Genomic DNA, 19,495 nt, shown 5'->3' with positions numbered 1-19,495 from the left:
ACTGTATTCTATATTCTACCGGGAGCCAGTGGAGGGACTGTAAAACCGGAGTGATGTGAGCTCGTCTGCTGGATTTGGTTAGGAGTCTGGCTGCTAGATTTTGGATGGCTTGAAGGCGTGAGAGGGAGGTTTTGCTGAGACCAGTAAAAAGAGCGTTACAGTAGTCTAAGCGTGATGACACAAAGGCATGGATGATTTTTTCCAGATCTGCAGTAGAAACCAGTTTACGGACTTTTGAAATGTTTCTCAGTTGAAAGAAACAATAGCGGGAGATGGTTTTGACGTGTGAGTCTAAACTTAAAGCTGGATCAAAAATAACTCCCAGGTTTCTAATGTTGGCCTTGGCTGATGGGCAAAAAGAGGTAATTTCTTGCTCGATTTTTGGCTGAAGTTCCGGGGGTGCGGCGATCAGGGTCTCTGTCTTGTTAGCATTGAGGACAAGAAAGTTGCTGGACAGCCAGTTACTGATCTGGGTCACGTGACACAAGAGGTAACATTATATTTTATACGTCAATATACTTAATTTAAACACTTTTGGATGTTCAATATAAATGTGAAACAAGCCTCTTACTTTTTTATTGTGTATATTGGTTAAACTAAATATGTAAGCGAGTTACTACCTGGTGGCCACCAAAGCTGCGACTCTTAAGCAACTAACCAACCATAGAGAACTACTGTGGATAAACAGAAAAAACATTTTAGATATCAGCCCGATAGCTACAATTAGTTGACTTACATTTAAAATTGAAATTTGCTTCCAAAGTAGCCGGCTCCTGATCCGCCATCCTTTTGAAAATACTGCAGTGTATTCTGGGAAATGTTTGACTAAGACCGGGCTACAAGGCACCTCCCGTGTATCCTTGCTCAGCTAGCTAAATGGCTAACTGTCAGGGACCGAGCAGTAAAACTCCAGGACACTGGTATAAAAAGAATATCTTCTCCATTTATTTCAAAAATTATTTACCAAAATCAAAACAAAAATGGGCCCAAAGGAAAAAATGGCCACAAAAATAACCTTAACTAAAAGTAAAAAGCAAGACTCTCAAAACTGAGACACACAGGGGAATTTATACACACAGGCTAGCCTACGGACAACGAGGAGGGGAGAGACAGGGGAAACACTAAGACAAACAGTAAATAAACCTAGGAAACTAAGTCAACAAAGTATAACTACCACAAAAAAAGTTTAACTAATACATCCTAACAAAATCTGGTAAACTCGATAGAGCTTCAGAACGTCTGGTTTCTGGTTTCTTCATTATCACGCTCCCTGCTTCCAGGAGCCAGATGGAATGTTCCACTTCCTGCCTGGAGTTACACTGGGCGTGTCCTCTCTCTGCCAGTTCATCCAATCTCAGAATACAAATGAAAATAGTTAATGATCAAAAAAACTATGTGTAAGATAAATTACTAAATGTGTGCACCCATTAGTAAACATCTTACAATATTGCAACAAAATGAAATAATAAACCAGCGTGTGGAAAAAAATATTTAAATAATACTAACACTGAGAAATGGCTGGAGGAACCTCCACACTAACAAACAAACAGATGCTTCAGTAGAACACGAACATTGGAACACGCCTTGGTGGTTCCTGATGACATATCTCCTAGGCAACTGGGGGCGGGACCAAGACATCAAGGCGAGGCTCCTTGGCGTTGAGAAACACCCCAGGAATCCAGAGCAGATGGGTCATGTAAGCATGCATCAGAGCTGGAATGTTTGTCTGCAGGTGAACCTGACAGAAAGTCAGCTGCATTGGGATACTTCATCACTCCATGTGTGGCCACACTGGTGACTCTGTTCTGCTATCTGCTGCTACCGCACCTGGTGAGTAGAGCGCAGGTGGCATGAAGCCAGCAGAATACAGCTCTACTGTCTGAGAGTTTCATTTTCTTAGCTTAATGATAACGATTCCTCGGACCCTGTCTTGCAGGAGTTTGCCCGTTTTTACTTGAGCAGAAGTCAGCCTGCTAACGCAGACGCATCCCATGATCTCCTTGGCAGTGCAGGTCAGGCCTCCGTCAGCTTTCCGCTGGTGAAGATTTGAGTGGTCTCTTACTTTTTTGTTGTTCTTTTGAAGGTGAAAAGGCCCTAAATGGTAAAAAGAAAGACCTGGAGCCAATCGATAAGATCAGCGGTGACCTAGACGAGAGTCAGGAATGCTCTTCTGTCCTGGCTGTCTTTAAAAAGGTAAACAAGGTCTATTTTCTCCAGCGGGCGGATCGGATTTAACATTCATCATCAAACGCCTTGTTGCGTCTGTCCGTTAGCGTCTTTCTTCAACTGATCTCAGCTCAGCCATTCATGTGTTTCCCGTGTGTCAGATCTGGCTGATGGCTGCGTGTGTGACGTGTGTGTTTGCTGTCACGCTCTCGGTCTTTCCCGTCATCACAGCCAAGGTGAAAACAGTCTACGAAGAGAAGGCTGACTGGGGTGAGACACCTATATGTCCTCATGCTGGACAGGAAGCATGACTCTTGTCTTATTTTAGGATTTCTTTCCTAAATTCACACGTTGTTTCTGTTTTTCTGTATTTGTTTTGTAGACAAAGTGTTCTCATGTGTGTGCTGCTTTGTTGTTTTTAACGTCATGGACTTCATCGGTCGCAGCGCTCCGTCTCTCATCCAGTGGGTGAGTCGGCTCCTTCAGGATGAGGAAAAATGACAGATTATTTCTGGTTCTGAGACACTTTGCTTGTTTTTGCAGCCATCCAAAGACAGCCGCCTGCTTCCTGCTGCCGTGCTGTCCCGCGTTGTCTTCATCCCTCTGTTCTTGATGTGTAACATCCCGGACTCCAAGCTCACCCCTCTCCTCAGACCTGACTGGTGCTTCGTGATCACCATGGCTCTGTTTTCCTTCTCTAATGGGTACCTGGCAAGCCTGTGCATGGCCTACGCTCCACAGTGAGTCCTCAGCAGGAAGTGCTGCAACATCTCATATCAGAGGTGGAAAGAGTACTAAAATTTCCTACTTAAGTACGAGTACCAATACTTTGATAATTTTTTACTCAATTACAAGTAAAAGTACTTGCCTAAATTTTTACTCAAGTACAAGTAAAAGTACTTGCCTAAATTTGTACTCAAAGTAAAAGTAAAAAGTATCGTAAACAAAATGTACTCAAAGTAAAAGTTACTTAGTTACATTTTTGTCAGCGTAAGGATGGCTACATCTAAGTAGTGCTAAATTACAACGCCAGTTCACAATTCACTCGTGTGTGTGTGTGCGCGCACACACACACACACACACACACACACACTCAAACACGCACACACACACACACACACACACTCAAACACGCACAGCTTGAAGGAGGGATTTCTATCCAATCAGTGAGAACAGGACGTGCACATTGTTTGGACGAGGTTTTTCTAGGATGGTAAGTCTCAATTGTGATTCAAATTATTCTTTATTTTGAGAAAAAATAACTTTTTTAGATGCCATCAGCGTGTGAGGTATCTCGATGTTCTCAGGACAAAACTCTAACATGAGACTGTGCTCTAACCTGTCACATAACAAGCCAAATGCAGTCAAACATTTCAGATCACCAGCTCAGTGGCCTAGTGGTAGAGTGTCCGCCCTGAGACTGGGAGATCAGGGTTCGATTCCTGGTCGGGTCATACCCAATGTCTCCCTGCTTGACACTCAGCATTAAGGGGTTGGATTGGGGGGTTAAACCACCAAATGGTTCCCGAGCGCGGCTGTGTCTGCAGCTCACTGCTCCCCCAGGGGATGGGTCAAATGCGGAGAACAAATTTCGCACACACATCAGTGTGTGTGACAACTAATGGGACTTTAACTTTAGATGGACCGTATGACAGCTGCTAATGTTGGCCCTGCCCTACTTTACCTCTACATTACAGTTCCCTTTATCCATGCCCATCCTAGAGCTCCTCTCTGACCTTCATGCTTATTTAGATCAGCTGATTTTTAGAGTTCATCCTTGGTGGTGGGTTCACTCACTCATTTAACCCTTCACCACTGAAATCAGTTTGTTCATCCCAATCTTCCTAAATAATCCTCCAATCATCCAGCTGGAATCCTTAAGGGTCCCGTAACGTCCATCCTGTCAGAATAGGCCGTGGGAGCCCAGGTGTTACTAGAACTAACGGTGTCTCCTCACCAGCGTGAGCCTCCACACTGTGAAGGTTAGTCTCCAAACATGAACTTTAAATTCATGCGTTTATCTCCTCTTGTAACACTTTAACATGTTTTAAAAGGCTTGTATCATGATATGTTGCACCTCCCAGACCAAAGATAGGTCCAATATAAGATAAAACATTATCGTAGACACTATTAAGACGTCATTATTTATGAAATATAAGTTATTTTCCTGAGCCATTACTGCAGCCAAGATATAGGATGCATGGATTTGATGAAACCATGTTGTCTCATGCAGTCCTATATGTGTAACACACACACATGCACGCACGCACATACACACGCAAGCGCGCGCGCACACACACACACTGCAGCATGTTAGAATCACTTGAATGACTAATTTAACTACACTGAACTGCTTTTGTAATCATTTAATCTCGTATTCTGGAGTAAAATAAAGAAACAAGCTAAATCATCTCATATCTGTGGCATCAAGAAGCAACTTCTGAGTTCAGACACAGGGATGGAGCACAATGTTTACACCTGAACAGTATCAGCATGTTTTAACTCACAGAGGCCTGCAGGTCTTCTGTTTTATGAGCAAAGCGCTGATAATCCGCTTGTTATGGGCGCTAAACGTTATTTTGCCGCTGCCGTGCGGCGCGGTAGGGGAACGCAATTCAAACACGGAACCGAGTCCGGCTACCGAGCAAGCAGAATTCTGATGACGTCACACCGGTGCAAGAAGGTGCGGGTTCCAACCCACAGGAGAAGAAGGAGAGAGGAGGTAAACAGCGAGTGGATCGACTGAACTGATGTCTTTGAGCAAAAGTGTACCCCCCCCCCCCCCCCCCCCCCCACGGTTTAGACGCGGTGCTCATGCAGGTGTCTCTTTCCGTTCCGACGCTGCTACACGCAATATTTTTAATTTATTAAGCCTACAATTTATTTTTACTCAGTAACGGATATGATTTAAAATGTAGCGAATTACAAATCTTTTTTAAAAACTTACTCAAGTAAAAGTGAAAGTACAGCTTTTAAAAATGACTTAAAAAGTATAAATATACAAAAAAGCTACTCAATTACAGTGACGTGAGTAAATGTAATTCGTTACTTTCCACCTCTGTCTCATAGTGCTTAGAGCTCTGGGATGGCAACAGGAAGCTCTGGTCCTAAAAAGGCAAAATGGACACACGTAGATCCGGACAATATTTAAATAATGATACATTTAAATCGATAGACGTTTGGTGCAATAGAAAACAATGCTTAGATAAAAACTTTTATTAAAACGTTTTTCTTTTTTTCATTATAGCCTATCAGGTAGCAACCTGTCTGTGTGGTCAGCCATTTTAACATTTAATCAACAATCACACCTTTTTGTAGCCTAATTCCCACCGTAGATAGCAGCAATATAATAGATCCTAGTGCAAATATTGTTCTTACTAGTTGTCATAGAAATGAAAGGTGTCAACAGCTATTTTCTTACTAATTAAATATTTTTTTTTATATATTAACAGATGCAGAAGTAGGAACTATGTTTACGTCCCTAATAGGAAGTCGTTTTATCTTTTATTAGGCAGACATTTACTATGAATCTATTTACCATTAAGATGAGCTGCAGGTTAAAGTTAACGTCTTAGGATGATTTAAAAGAAAAGCGTCCCAAAAGCTTTGGTTTTCATCGCCATGAAAAGATAAATGAAACGACCCTGAAGTTAGTTTTGGGTGGTAAATATGACCGATGTTCATCCTAGTTGCTGATGTTTCACCAGGTTGTGACACTGATGCAGCAGGTCTGACCATATGTTGGTGTTGCTGCTGATCACGGCTGGTCATTAAGTAACAGACTACAGAAAATAAAGCAACAGCTTTAAATTTATATAACTTAATCGCCCCACAATTGTTCTATTATACACATTATTTCCATCATTAATAGTGTTTTTAATGACAATTTGTGGATTTTTTAAATCCTCCACATCGTGTAACTTAGTCATATTTTATTTTGATATTTTATTTGTTGATGGTGTTCTCTCTCTCTATTGTGAAAAGGTTCCAGAGAGGTTGTGGTACTTCCAACATTATGTATTGAAAGACCAAGTTCACTTGTTGCTCATTTTTCCAACACATCTGCAGTGGTCTCTATACTATATGCCTCATCAGTATTGAATGCCTGGTAAGTGGTTCTCTGTGGGAAAAAGCTCTAGTGCTCCTGTTTCAGGAACCAGAAGTTAGTTGGAGGAGAGGGGAGCAGAAAGGAGCAGGATTTGGAGACTTACTCGGTATTATTTCCTGATATTCGGACATCTTGCCTCTGATCAGCTGGTTTCTGACCCCGGCTTTCCACCGGAGCCGTCAGCAGCACGTTACTGCAGCAGCACGTCATAGCTGCTGATAGGAACCGCTGTGGTCAACAGAACCTTTTCCACCGGAGCCGTCAGCAGCCGTCAGCAGCGCGAGTCGGCCGCGTCTCAGGAGCAGCATGTCGCGGTCTTTACACGCCGGTTCTATTTTCTACGCGTGACGCCTCTGAAACGGGTCAAGTTCGACATTTTTGGGGAAGGAAAGACAGGAAATCGGACGCGGAAATGGAGAGAAGCTCCCGAGATTTTCAGAATAAAGAAACGTACTGCCTTCCGGTTGCTTTACTTTTAAAAAAGGTTACTAAACGTGCGGCCCCGTGAGAAGTTATCACCTAGCTAGCGGTCTCCTTTGTTTTTCAGGTCCGTATTGGCGATTATAAAACGGACAGAACATAAAACACAAACCTTTTGGAGCCATGTTGTAGTTTTCTCCTGCTTGTTGTTGTGTTTACTGACGAAGTCACTCGTGTGACTTCGTGCTCGGTCGGTGACAGCTGCTCCCCTGCTGCTTCGCGTCTCGTGGGAATGGCCAAGACGTGCTGCTGCAGTAACGGACTGCTGACGGCCCCTGTGGAAAGCCGGGGTGAGTGAACTTGCTCATGTTGGACGCCCACCCCGCAACTTCAACTCAGGGTTCTACTCCCGATATTTCCTGGTTCCGATAAAGACAGCAGGAGCCAGACCGATTCTTGATCTGTCGGCATTCAACTGCTCAAAAGCGGTAAACCACTTCTGCATGCTTACAATCAAATAGATCTTGGATTATGTGCGCCCAGGCGATTGGTTCATATCCATAAACCTGAGGGATGTCTTCTTCGATGTTCCGATAGGAACTTAGAACTCTTGTCATCAACGACGTTGCGTTTGATGTCCCAGCTAAAATATCAATAAGTAACACGATGATAATAAAACATGAACAAACATTTAAAATAAGTAAAAACAAGATTAAAATGATGAAATCAGACCTTGATCCCACTACTCAAACCTGTACACTGAATCAGGGGGGTGGGTGGATTTTACAGCTGTAGGGAAGAAGCTGTATCCCAATCTAGTGGTGCGTATCTTTATGTGTCTGTACCGCTTCCCAGAGGGGAGCGGATTGAGCAGTTAGTTACCCGGATGGGTCGGGTCCATGGCAATGCCTCTGGCCCTCATCTGAAGCCAGCCAGCCTATCCTGAGTCCAGGTCAGACAAAGGACCGCCCACAATCCCCTGCACTGTTCTCACCACCGGGGCCAGGTCCTTTCTGTCCTTTGATGTGCAGAGTTCAGCCCTCTTCAGTTTCCTGAAGCCTACGTTGGGCTTTCTTCACCAGGTAGGAGGTGTTCAGGGTCCAGGTCAGATTAGATGTACTCCTAAGAATCTGATGTTGTCCATCTGCTCCACCACCTCACCATGCATGAGGAGAGAGGTGTGTTCCGTCTTCCTGACCATCCTGTAGTCCACGTTAACCTCCTTGGTTTTGTTGGTATTTAAGACCAAATTGTTGAAAGAACACCATTTGGTCAAATTTTGAATCTCCTGTCTATAGTGTGTCTCATCATTGTCTGAGATTAGATCCACCACGGTGGTATCCTCTGCAAACTCATGACCAGATCTGAGGGGTAGGTGACAGAATGCTGCCGTGTGACCATGATGGAGAGGGCTGGGCTGAGCACACAGCCTTGTGGGGTGCCTGTGTATAGAAGCAGGGTAGATAAAATTAGGACGTCTCTGATCCAGTAGCACAGTGATGTAAGCAGTCCCATATTGTGGAGCGTCAGTGCTAGCTTTCCTGGGTTAACCGTATTGGAAGCAGAAATGACGTCAACAAATAGCATACGCACATAGGGGTCCAGTTGCTGCTGGTGGGACAGAACTGAGACTGTATCCTCTGTAGATTGGTTCTCCTTTTAGGCAAACAGACACCTGTCCAGTCCACTAGGTATGGTGTCTCTGATGTGCTTTAGTAGGATCGTCTCAAAGCACTTCATAATCACTGGACAATAGTCATTAAGGTTGGAGGTAGCTGATGTCTGAGGTACAGGCACAATAACTGAGGATTTCAGGGAGACTGGAACTTTTGCAATCTGCAGAGACAGATTAAAGGTGTCTAAAAACACACCAGCCAGCTGGTCAGCACATGCTCTCAGAGTCCGACCTAAAACCTTGTCTGGACCTGCAGCTTTGGTGGGGTTGATTTCTCTCATGGTTGAACTCACCTGATGTAGCTGTAGGACAATGGGCTGCTTTTGCTCCTCCAGCTACGAAAGCTGTTCAGTATTACAGCTGCCAAGGGTGTCAACGCGGGCAAAGAGTGTGGGGTCACGGTTGACCAGTTGATCTTTGCGCTTATAATCCATTATGGTTCTGATGCCCTTCCACATACTCCTTGAGTCATCTTTGTCAAAGTATCCTTCGATGCATTGCTTATACCTTAGTTTGGTCAGCCAAATGCCTTTTCTCAGGCCTCCCCGGGCCCTGCTATATGCTGCCCTGTAGGCTTTATCTTGAGCAGTGAGTAGAGATCACACTGATTTATCCAACCATGGTTTTTGGTTTGGAAACATCCTGATAGTCTTTATAGACAATGCAGCCTCTGTGCAAAACTGTACATAGGATAGTACAGATGACGTGTACCCCTCCAAGTCTGTGCCCTCTTTAAACACACCCTAGTCAGTGCACTTGAAACAGTCCTGCAGTGGTCTGGTGGTTGGTTTTGTCCTGCAGATCAGAGGTTTATATGTGTGAATCAGCTTCACAACGATGTGGTCTGACATGCCCAGATGTGGAGCTGCTCTGGATTTATATGCCCCCTGGATGTTTGCAGTAAACCTGATCTAGAATGATATTGTCTCTGACTGGGAACTCTATAGATCTGTGGAACCTGAGAAGTACTGCTTTCAATTCCACATGGTTAAAGTCCCCCGCCACATTCACAGCTGCCTCTGTGTTAGCTTCAAAATTTCTAGTGCTAGCTTAGCATTAGCTCGCGGTAGAATGTAAGTAGCCACAATCAGAGTGGAGCTTAATTCCCTTTCCGTCTTGGATGGTCTGCATTTCACCGCCAGATATTCCAGATCGGGGCAGCAGTAGGTTCCAACAATGCTTGTGGCTGTTCACCAGCTTTTGTGAGTGTACATTACTAGGCCCCCGCCTCTGCTTTTGGTAGTTTGGTCATTTTGAAACAGGAAGTTTCTGCACTTCTCGTTTAACGGGATCCAATATCCGTCAACAGTTCCATTCAGTTCCAGTTAGTCCCCTCACCCCACGCACCTTTTTCCAAATGCCCGGCTACGCCGCTTCAAGCATTACACACGGCGGGCTGGAGGGTTCTGTTTTATCTAGACGACCTGCTTCTCCTGGCTCGCTCCAAGGCAGAAGCTGAGTCACAAACGAGAACACTAGCATTACATCTGATCAGACTGGGCTTCTCTATAAACTGGGAGAAAAGCTCCGTGATCACATCCCAGTCCATCACCTTTCTGGGCGTGCAGCTCAACTCCAACCCCACGAGAGCCCGACTCTCTCAGTCCAGATCTGCTGATCATTTAGCGATGATCTGCTGCACGCAACCACGTCACACGGTGACTGCACTGTCTGATTATTCTTCTGGGCATGATGGCAGCCGGCCATGTTGTATTCCTGCCCGAGCTGTTACATATGAGGCATATCCAACGTTGGTTCGGACGCCTCAGGGTGGATTCGATACATGACAAGGATGCATGTTGCTCATCTCCCTCTCTGTGGAGGGAGACCTCAGGTCCTAGGGAAACCTTGAGACCCTGCTGCACGGGGTTCCCCTCAGAATGAGCGATGTCACATATGTCTGTGCTTATGGAATCATCCCATTCGGGTTAGGGAGGGCACATGCCTACTATGGGTGATCGGTGGTTCCCACTCACTTGTGCCCACATAATTGTTCTGGAACTGATGTTGTTGCAGAACATGATTTTGCATCTTGCCTCCATTCTGTGGGGTTGTCATGTGTTGATTCACACAAACAACCAAGTCACTGCAAGGTTTGTTCAACCCCTCTCCTGCACGTGGCCAGAGAGCTGCTGTGCTGGGTTCATGTGGGTCTCCTGTAGATCAGACCTATCTACATTCCAGGGATTCTGAATGTAGGTGCAGAAATCATATCCAGAGGTGAACCGTGCCACCCAAAATAATGTCTCCACCCAACTCGGTCACTCAGATCTGGAGCAGGGTCGAAAAGCTGCCGTGAACCTCTTTGCATGTCGCGAGAACGCACAGTGTCCCCCGTGGAGAGATCATCTCCCATGGGGTGGATGCCATTGCTCAAGAACCCTGACCCAGACTTTTGCTTTACGCATTCCCTCCATTTCCTCTGATCCCCCAGTTTCTGGATCAGGTCTGGGCGGAGCAGCTCTCAATCCTTCTAGTGGCTCCTCATTGCAGCTCTGCATCATGGTTTCCAGAATTACAACCACTAGTGGCAAGGTCCCCGTGGCTTGGAGAGGAATTCGCTCCTGCAGGCGAGCAGAGTGATAAAATACTCCCCAATTTTGGGCCAACGTCTGTGGATCTGGCCGCTGAGCTGTCATGTCTAGAAGCTTCAGGGCTTCCTCCCGATGTGGCCCGAACAAGGGCCGAAACGAATCATCAAATGATTCAAATGGTTCGATTCATTAAATTCCCCGATTTAGTTTTTACTCATTCGAAGCTTCGTTAAATGTGTGCTCCACAGTCTGAACGCATTTTACTGGCGCACTACGTGGTAACCTAGGTGGTGTGGAGGAAAAAAGAGAAACCAGCAAAGACAGAAACCATTGTAAAAGGCAGAAATGGTCCAAAGTTTGGGATCAAGAGTTAAGCAGAAATGCTAATGCTAAGCTAGCGGGTAGCATTCTCACGAGAAAGTGTGGTTCAGAAAGAACATGCTAGTTGTGAAAGACTAAACTCTACAGGTGGAAGAAAAATCCCCTCATCTTTTTTATGTGTGGATGTCTGCAGCGGTGTGGAGCAGAGCCGCTGCAGCTAGCGTCTGGTTGTTGCTACGAGTCTGCTCCATCCACCGCAGAAGGACTGTGGCAAGTCGTTGTAGCATATAATTCACTAACGCTTTTACATTTTAATACAATTTAGACTAGATTATGTTGCCAACCATTACATAATAAAATATATACACCACAAGTACATTGTTACTAGGGCTGAACGATTAAAAAAAAGATTGAATTGTAACTTTTCTATTAGAATTTGCGATTTCGGTTCAATTCACGATTTTCTGCTAACAAAGGTCCAACACTAGCCTGTCAAGCCATCCTGTAGATTAAGTGAAAAGATGGTCTAGATTCTAATCTAGTGCAACAAATCATTCACATTAATATTCACTATTTAATCATACAATAGAAACAGTTAAAGCTATTAATATTTTCTCCCATTATTATCCTTTTTTATGTGTTTGTGAAGCAGCTTGTGCTTGTGATTTTTATCTAGAGAGGAGCTTTATGAAAACATGTTCTACTCCAGAAATGCATGGAGGAAATCTGTAGGTATAAATAGCTTTTAAACTTATTAAATAACGTCGGTTACGTATTGTAACCCCAGATTCTATAAGTCTAGTCGCAGCCCTTAAGCTAGCTGCTATTGGAAGGATGATCTCAGCATCAGCCAATCATGAAGAGCTTAAATGTACGCCCACCAATGGTGGGTATATAAGTGGAGCAACTCCACTGCTCGCCTCCGATGACTCTTGGTCCTAACAGAACCAGTGGGGCCAAGTGGCTTAAGGGCTGCGACTAGACTCATAGAATCTTGGGTTACAATACGTAACCAACGTTCTATTTCGTCTAGTCTTAGCCCTTAAGCTAGCTGTTATTGGAATAATGCGCAGCTGGATGGGTTTATGCCACACTGGTTAGCTCAACCAATGGACACACCCAACATGTCTCCTTTTAGTGAGGGACGCTCAGCCTTAACCCAGGGCTTAAAAGGTTGAGGCAACCAGAGAGAAGAGTGGGGTTCCCACTAAAAATATCATCCACAAGAGGATGAAATTCATTCAAGCAAGGCTGATGTGGTGCCATAATGCCTTCACTCAGCCTGCTGAGGTCCAAGCACTGAATGAGTGATGGATCCTGAAGACACATCTCGTAAATAATAACAAGTAAAGGAACAGGATGAAGCCCATGAAGCAGCCTGACAAATGTCTTCCATCGACACACCACTGTAGAGCGCCATAGAAGAGGAAATCCCTCTGGCTGAGTGAGCCCTGAGTTTCTCAGGAGGATCCCGCCCTAATGATGTGTAAGCGAGTGAAATGGCGTCACATAGCCAGTTTGAAAGACGCTGGGTCGACAGCGCTTGCCCAAGGGAAGAATCTCTGTAGTGCACAAACAGGCTTTGTGAGCGGCGAATCCCTGAAGTGCGCGACACATATCGTGCGAGCGCGCGCACCGGGCAGAGAAGGTGGGAAGCCGCCTCCTCATTAGAATTATGGGGAGGAGGAAAAAGTCCAGCCAATGAAATTGACCTGGATTTGAAGGAAGTATTAATGTTTTTGGGCACAAAGGCTGGGTTGTGGCATAAAACAGCAGACCCGCCATCTTCCCGGATCCTGAGGCATGCGGGAGCCACTGAGAGGGCGGTGAGGTCGCTCATTCTCTTGACTGATGCCAGCGCCAGCAGCAAGGCAGATCTGAGTGACAGGAACTTGACTGAGACCTGGTCCAAGGGTTCAAATGGGGCTTCAGATAATCCGCGTAGAACCACCGTTAGATCCCACTGGGGAAATAGTGGGCGGGACACAGGTCTGTTCCTTCTGACACCTTTTAGAAAACGTTTTGTGAGGGGATGATTGAAAACAGATCTATCTCCAAAACCCTGGTGACAGGATGAGATAGCTGCAGCATATGTTTTAATAGTGCTGAATGCGAGGCACCACAGCGTGGGCTGCAGCCATCATGCCCAGAAGTTTCTTGACTAACAGGGCTCTCACGATCTTGCGGGGTTGCACGCAGGAGATCACTGTGGTGAGATCTGCCGCTCTCGCCGGAGACAAACGTGCTCTCAGTAGAGAGGCGTTCAGCTCCACCCCGAGAAACACAATCGACTGGGATTGAAGGATGGAGCTCTTCTCCCAGTTTATGGAAAACCCCAGGGTTGACAGATGCTCTATTAACTTCCTGGTTTGCCCTGACGCCTCGTCCTTGGACCGGGCACATAGGATCAGATCGTCCAGGTAAAATAAAACCCTCATTCCCGCCGTGCGCAGTGGCTGCAGCGTGGTCTCCAGCCATTTGGAGAAGGTGCGCGGGGCTAGCGAGTAGCCGAAAGGGAGACGATCGAACTGTTATTGAACTCCCTTGAATGAAAAGCGCAGGAACTTCCGGTGCTTGGGAATTACTGGGATGTGGAAGTATGCGTCTTTCAGGTCTATTGACGTGAACCGGTCCCCGGAGCGCACGTATTCCAGGACTTGCCTCATTGTTAACATGCGGAAATGCATCACTGCTATGGAGCAATTGAACAGGGTAAGGTCGAGAATTGGTCTTATTCCTCCCAACTTCTTCGGTACAATGAAGTATAGCGGGAGTAGAAGCCTGAGAGCTCTTGTCAGCGAGGGACTTGGGAAATTGCATCCTTGGACAGAAGTTCCTGCAACTCCAGCTCCAGGGCCTGAGATTGTACCTGTGACGTGAACGTCGTCTCCACTATCCCGTTGAAGGGAGGAGGAGCGGACTGAAAATGGAGTGTGTGACCGCGCTGAATGGTCTCCGATATCCATTTGCTCATGAGACAAAGGCGGCGCCACTCGTGCATGCGTTCCGACAGCGGACGTGTGTTCGAGGTCACGTGAACAAAGTCTGAGGACTGGGTTCACGCCCTTACCACCGTCGCTTGCACCAGAGAACTGGGAGCGACCCATGGAGGGCTGCGCTCGAAAGGGCTAGTGTGGAACAGCTGGAAGAGGCAGATCTGCACCGCGGAGCGTGGAGTCCAAGGATGAAGGACGAGTGGGAGCCGGGCCCATGTACGGGGACGACAAAGTGCCAGCGGATGGAGCCGCGCCCTGTGTCGCCGCGCGTGGTCGCGACAGCGCCATGACATCCCGTCCCACCCTACGTTGTGGGGGAAGCGGAATGAGTTGGGCCTGGCCGGAGGCTGGGGCCGGTGCGCAAATGGAGCGCACCCGTACAGCCGGCCGCGTAATATGACTGACTGCGTGAACATGCAGATGTGTCGCAGTGCTTGGTGTGGGGAACATGTGTGAGGATTCGGCAGAGGATTCTGCAGAGGACTGTAGGATTGTGCTCTCTAAGTGACGTTTTTTGGGTTTTATTTCAAAACCAACATCATGATCAACATTACAGTCATAAGCACACACATTGCCCCCAACGAGTCATTTTCGTGGTTGCTTTCGGCGAGGTTCCTGCGCCTGTGACTGCTGTGCAGCTGGGCGCCTGAAGTTTCCACGCCGTTCGTCTCATCCTCTGAAGGAACGGCTGGAGTGCGAGGCTGACCGAGGGTGGACCAGGTCTCACACCGTGGCTGACAGTTCAGCTTTCTTCTGAGCCCTCTCGATGACGCTCCTAAGATGGGGACCAAACAGAACGTCAGAGGTGATGGGGCCTTCCAGCATCTCCCTGTGCAGGTGTTCAGGAATGGAGGGCAGGGCCTTGAGCCACAGGGCCCGCCGAATAAGGGTCTGCCAGGCAGCAATGCGAGCAGAACCGGTGAGTACAGCAGCGTACATATTGAGACTGGCATCAGCAGTCTTAGTAATGATGGTTTTTGACTCGTCAGGAGCGTCAAGCTCTTCCACCATTTTGGAAATGCCGAAGGCAAGAAGGGCGATGTTATTTCCTGCAGCGCCGGTCTGGAAGGTGCACTGGTGTATGCGGTCGGTGAGCCGCGTCAGCAGCTGGTCATGCTTAGAAGCGGGAACTGCTCGCGGGCCAGCGAGGTGGTTCTTGGCGCCAAACAGCGAGGCCAAGTCCGGCTCCAGTGGAGGAACGGATGGCCAGCCTTGGTCGGAGAAGCTCTCAACCTTGGTAATGGGCGCATATGTGGAAACTGGCGCCTTGAGCTTGGCAGGCTCGGTGAAGGAGGCGGACCAGCAGCTCATAGCAGCGGGAAAGCTCTGCCACATGGGGTCTGGACAGCGCATCTGTGTTGCCCCGAAAATTCCCGCCAAATCATCCGCTTCAGGCGGAGCTGGTTCTGGCACGGCTAGCCCCTTGCGGACCGCAGCCGCGGAGATGATGGCGGGCAGCTCCTGGAGCAGTGCTCTTACTGCTGGCAGGGAGGAGCGAGAAGCCACTGGGGCAGAAGGACCCGCTGAGCGAGGCTCGTCGACCTCCGTGTTGTCCAGGAGGGAAGAAGGGCTATGGCAGCCAGCCTCGTCGTACTCCTCACTGTCTGTGACGTCGTCCAGTCGGTTGAAGCCAGCCGGCTCCTGACCGACGTTGAAGAAGTCTAAGGCCTTGTCCAGCGAGTACGTGTCAGCCACCGGAAATTCCTCGTCGGCTGCGGGGTGAAGTACTCGACCCGGCTGATTTTTTCAGCCACGGGCAGAGCGGCACAAAACGGGCATGAGGCCTGCGGGGTCAAGGTCAGGCCAGAGTGATGAGCCCCGAGACAGACCTCACACTTGGCGTGCAGGTCACCGCTGGAGATGGAGCCTGTCTGGCAGGCCGGGCAGGTCCTGGCGTCGCTGGACATGGTCGGTGAGTCGAACGTTTTTGGATAATATTGCTCTTTAAAGGAAGCTCTTAAGCTTGGCTTGAAGAGATAACGGAGGCGAACAGTGGAGTCGCTCCACTTATATACCCACAAGGGGTGCCCACCATTGGTGGTTTTACATTTAAGCTCTTCATGATTGGCTGATGCTGAGATCATCCTTCCAATAGCAGCTAGCTTAAGGGCTAAGACTAGATGAAATAGAACAAAAATTGCCCAGTTTTCCTGCATTACAGCGGCAGGCTGAAGCCGTCTGATAGTTTTTCCTCACTGAAACGTCAGCTCCGTGAGACGCACGCATTCTGACACCTTAGCTTGTTTGAGCTAACGTGTGCCGTCAGAAACATTCAAATCATTTTTAAAAGAGAAGTTTAGCTTTCAAGTCAGCTAAAGTGCGTGACTCCACACTCATGCTGATGAAGCATAACCCAAGCTGTAGAAATCAGCCTGAACCTGCTGATGTGTGAGGAGTCTCTCTCTCCCTTACTCAACTACGTTCTCTCTCTCTCTCTCTCTGTCCCGGGCTCACCCAGTTGCCATTATTATCGGCTCTAGCAGTGCTGTGTGTGGGAACATAAAACAGGAAAATAACCTGTACATGCAGCTCTGGCAGCTGTGGAGTTGGCCTCGGCTCTGGACGGTACACCCCACCCCCCTCCCCTGCGCTGGCTTTTGCCGCCGCCATAACACAGGGGGAAACCTCGGATGTAAAAAACAAAAGTTACACAACTGATCCTGGATCAGTCAAAACCGCTAAAACCGCAGCTTTGATGGTCACATGATCGTACTGTTAGAAATCGCAATTTCAGTCCAAAAACGATAGATATTCAGCCCTAATTGTTACCAGTAGAAATTAAATGTTAGCATTTCCAGTAGCTTACTACTAGGGATGCACCGATGGATCGGCATTTGATCGTAATCGGCCGATAGCGCCCCTATCGGTTTTGATCGGAATTTTCAAAATAGATCAAAGCAGACCGATCAGGTAGGGTTGTCAGGGTAACCAGTGTAGCGGTAAACCCCGGTAAAAAAAAAAGTTGACAATAATAATAACCGTCTTGTTTTTTAAAAAACTATATTATCTTGGTGGGTTTACCGTGGCTGCGGTGTAGGGGCGGTGACCCTTACCAGCCACCGTATCATCGGCTGAAGTTGCCGGCGGCACATGAGCACTTTGTTGTTTACAACCAAAACTTTCTTGAAGCTAAAGCTGAAATAATGGTCAAAGGAGGAGACGGCAGCGCTCAGGAGGGCATTTATTATCCCTCAAAGGAGACAAAGTCGGAAGTACAGGCATATTTTAGATATTTGAAGAATGCCGAGGGACAGTTGATAGAAGACGGCTATCCTGTTTGCAGCACATGCAGAAAAAGTGTCTGTGAAAGGCAGCAACGCTTCAAATCTCATGACACATCTGCGTGACCATCACCCACAACTCTACAGTCAACGCAAGGCAAGCTAACGTTAGCGTTTTAGCTAAAATGCGTGATCCGAGGATTTGGGTTGAGGGAGAATGCAACGAGTCGCTATATAAAGCAGCCGCAGCGCCGCTACCTGCATATAAACCGTGTCGCGGACACCCCCATGTTGAAATGACGCTATGCATTACGGGGCTCTCAGGGGCAGATAAGAGTTGGTCTCTCCGAGAATAATTATGAAATTAACAATGATTACTGCCTGATGACATTTTCCCAAATCTGCAAAGCTCACTGGAAGGACACAAATCGAGGACAATATTTTCCTGATATAGGGTTTATTACTCAAGTAAAGGTAAAAAAAAAGTATCTGATTAGAAGGCTATTTTTAAATGATGACATCAAACAGACAAAAAATAAGAAGTTATGGGCAAATATTGGTATTTTAAAGACTAAAGGGGAAAAATGTAAACAAATAAACAACATAATTACAAAATAACACATTTTAGGCAAAATTTAGACACAAACTTAGGACAATATTTCCTGACATACAGGGTTTATTTAATTGTGTGAAAATGTAGCACGTTTAAAAAAAATACCGCGATAATACCGAAAACCGTGGTAATTTTGGTCACAATAACCGTGAGGTTAAAATTTCACACCGTGACAACCCTAATACAGACCATTTTAGATTAGGTTACATTTCCTTTATTCCCAGATTATGTAGTTTGTACCACTCCTTATAATGTTGTAGAAAATTTCTGGCCAATCCACATGATCGGTATCGGTGATCGGTATCGGTGATCGGCAGCAAAAAACCTGATCGGAGCATCCCTACTTACTACTGAAATAAATAGATTCTACTGATATGTGAATACATTTAGATAGGTTATTGGGACTAGGATGAGGTCACCAGCATCTGTGCTGCGTTGTGAGAAATAAACATTCATGGAAAATCAGGAGATGAGTGATGCTGTGGTTGACCTGCTCTCAAGGTGCGTCTCTGTCCCACAGGTTGGTGCGGTTTAGGGACTGTGAGACGGCCGGATCTCTGATGACCTCCTTCCTGGTTCTGGGGCTGGCTGTGGGAGCATCCTTCTCCTTCCTGCTGCGAGTACTGGTTTAGACCTCATGCAGCCTCTGACCAGCGGGGGGCTACCTCTGATTTAAACGAAATGTAACTTTTATTGGGTTGTCATACTGTATATTTTATTGTAGTGATTAAATCCTGACGTACAGCTTTTTATGTTTGTAATCTTTAGAATGAACTGTAATATCATTATTTTGTTAAATTGTCACCATTAAAGCTTGCAGACGATTCGGTCCTTCAGAACTGAAATCTGGCATCAACAGTGAAGTGACAGATCTGCAGAACATATCCTCTCAGGTGGGACTTGTGTTCCAGAAGGAGTTTATTGGTGCAGCTAATATTAGATATTGTTCCTTGAATGTTTTTTGCTACATGGTCATCACACACACACGGATGGATCTGAATTCACAGACTTATCTGTTTTGAAGTTTATCCTCTTTTTTTGAATTATTTCTTTTAGTTCATGGTTCTTATTTATTTTTGATATGCGGAACATTCATGTTTTATGGTGTCTTTAATTATTTTCACTGTAGGGGTTGTTTGCGTCAGGTTTCTTGCTTATTTATGTTTTGTGCCGTTTGAATGTTTTTATATGGTTTTTAACAAATAAACTAGAGAAATTGTGTTTTACCAGTAATGCTGTTTGAATGCTGAGCTCTGAAACAAGTAGCTGAAGCTGGGCTGTTACCAGCAGAAGGGTTTTGATGATTTGAAGTCAAAGCAGACGAAATCTTTTAAAGTGGCCGTTTCTGAATACGAAGCAAAATGCCTAAACAACATGAAGCCTAAACCTTATAAAAAACTAAAACAGATCAAACACCGAGTCATAAACAAAGAAAAAAATA

At 46.3% G+C, this 19,495-nt stretch overlaps 1 protein-coding gene across 2 annotated transcripts in view; it reads left to right on the top strand.

Moving 5' to 3' along the window:
* The window catches only part of LOC107382287 (equilibrative nucleoside transporter 2), a 33,978-nt gene extending 14,698 nt beyond the window's left edge, over nt 1-19,280 (top strand). For both annotated transcript variants that reach the window (XM_015954382.3, XM_054751749.2), the window contains exons 7-13: nt 1,733-1,830; nt 1,937-2,012; nt 2,084-2,193; nt 2,328-2,436; nt 2,549-2,634; nt 2,710-2,906; nt 18,575-19,280. In XM_015954382.3, coding sequence (XP_015809868.3) covers nt 1,733-1,830; nt 1,937-2,012; nt 2,084-2,193; nt 2,328-2,436; nt 2,549-2,634; nt 2,710-2,906; nt 18,575-18,686 — 788 coding nt within the window. In that variant the 3' untranslated portion in view covers nt 18,687-19,280. The remainder of the gene's footprint in view (nt 1-1,732; nt 1,831-1,936; nt 2,013-2,083; nt 2,194-2,327; nt 2,437-2,548; nt 2,635-2,709; nt 2,907-18,574) is intronic.
* The last annotated feature ends 215 nt before the right edge of the window (nt 19,281-19,495 follow it).

Source organism: Nothobranchius furzeri, chromosome 7 (assembly GCF_043380555.1).
Source record: "Nothobranchius furzeri strain GRZ-AD chromosome 7, NfurGRZ-RIMD1, whole genome shotgun sequence".
NCBI classification, from domain to species: Eukaryota; Metazoa; Chordata; class Actinopteri; order Cyprinodontiformes; family Nothobranchiidae; genus Nothobranchius; species Nothobranchius furzeri.
Note: the sequence above shows the minus strand (reverse complement) of the source record. Positions and strands in the feature narration are given on the sequence as shown.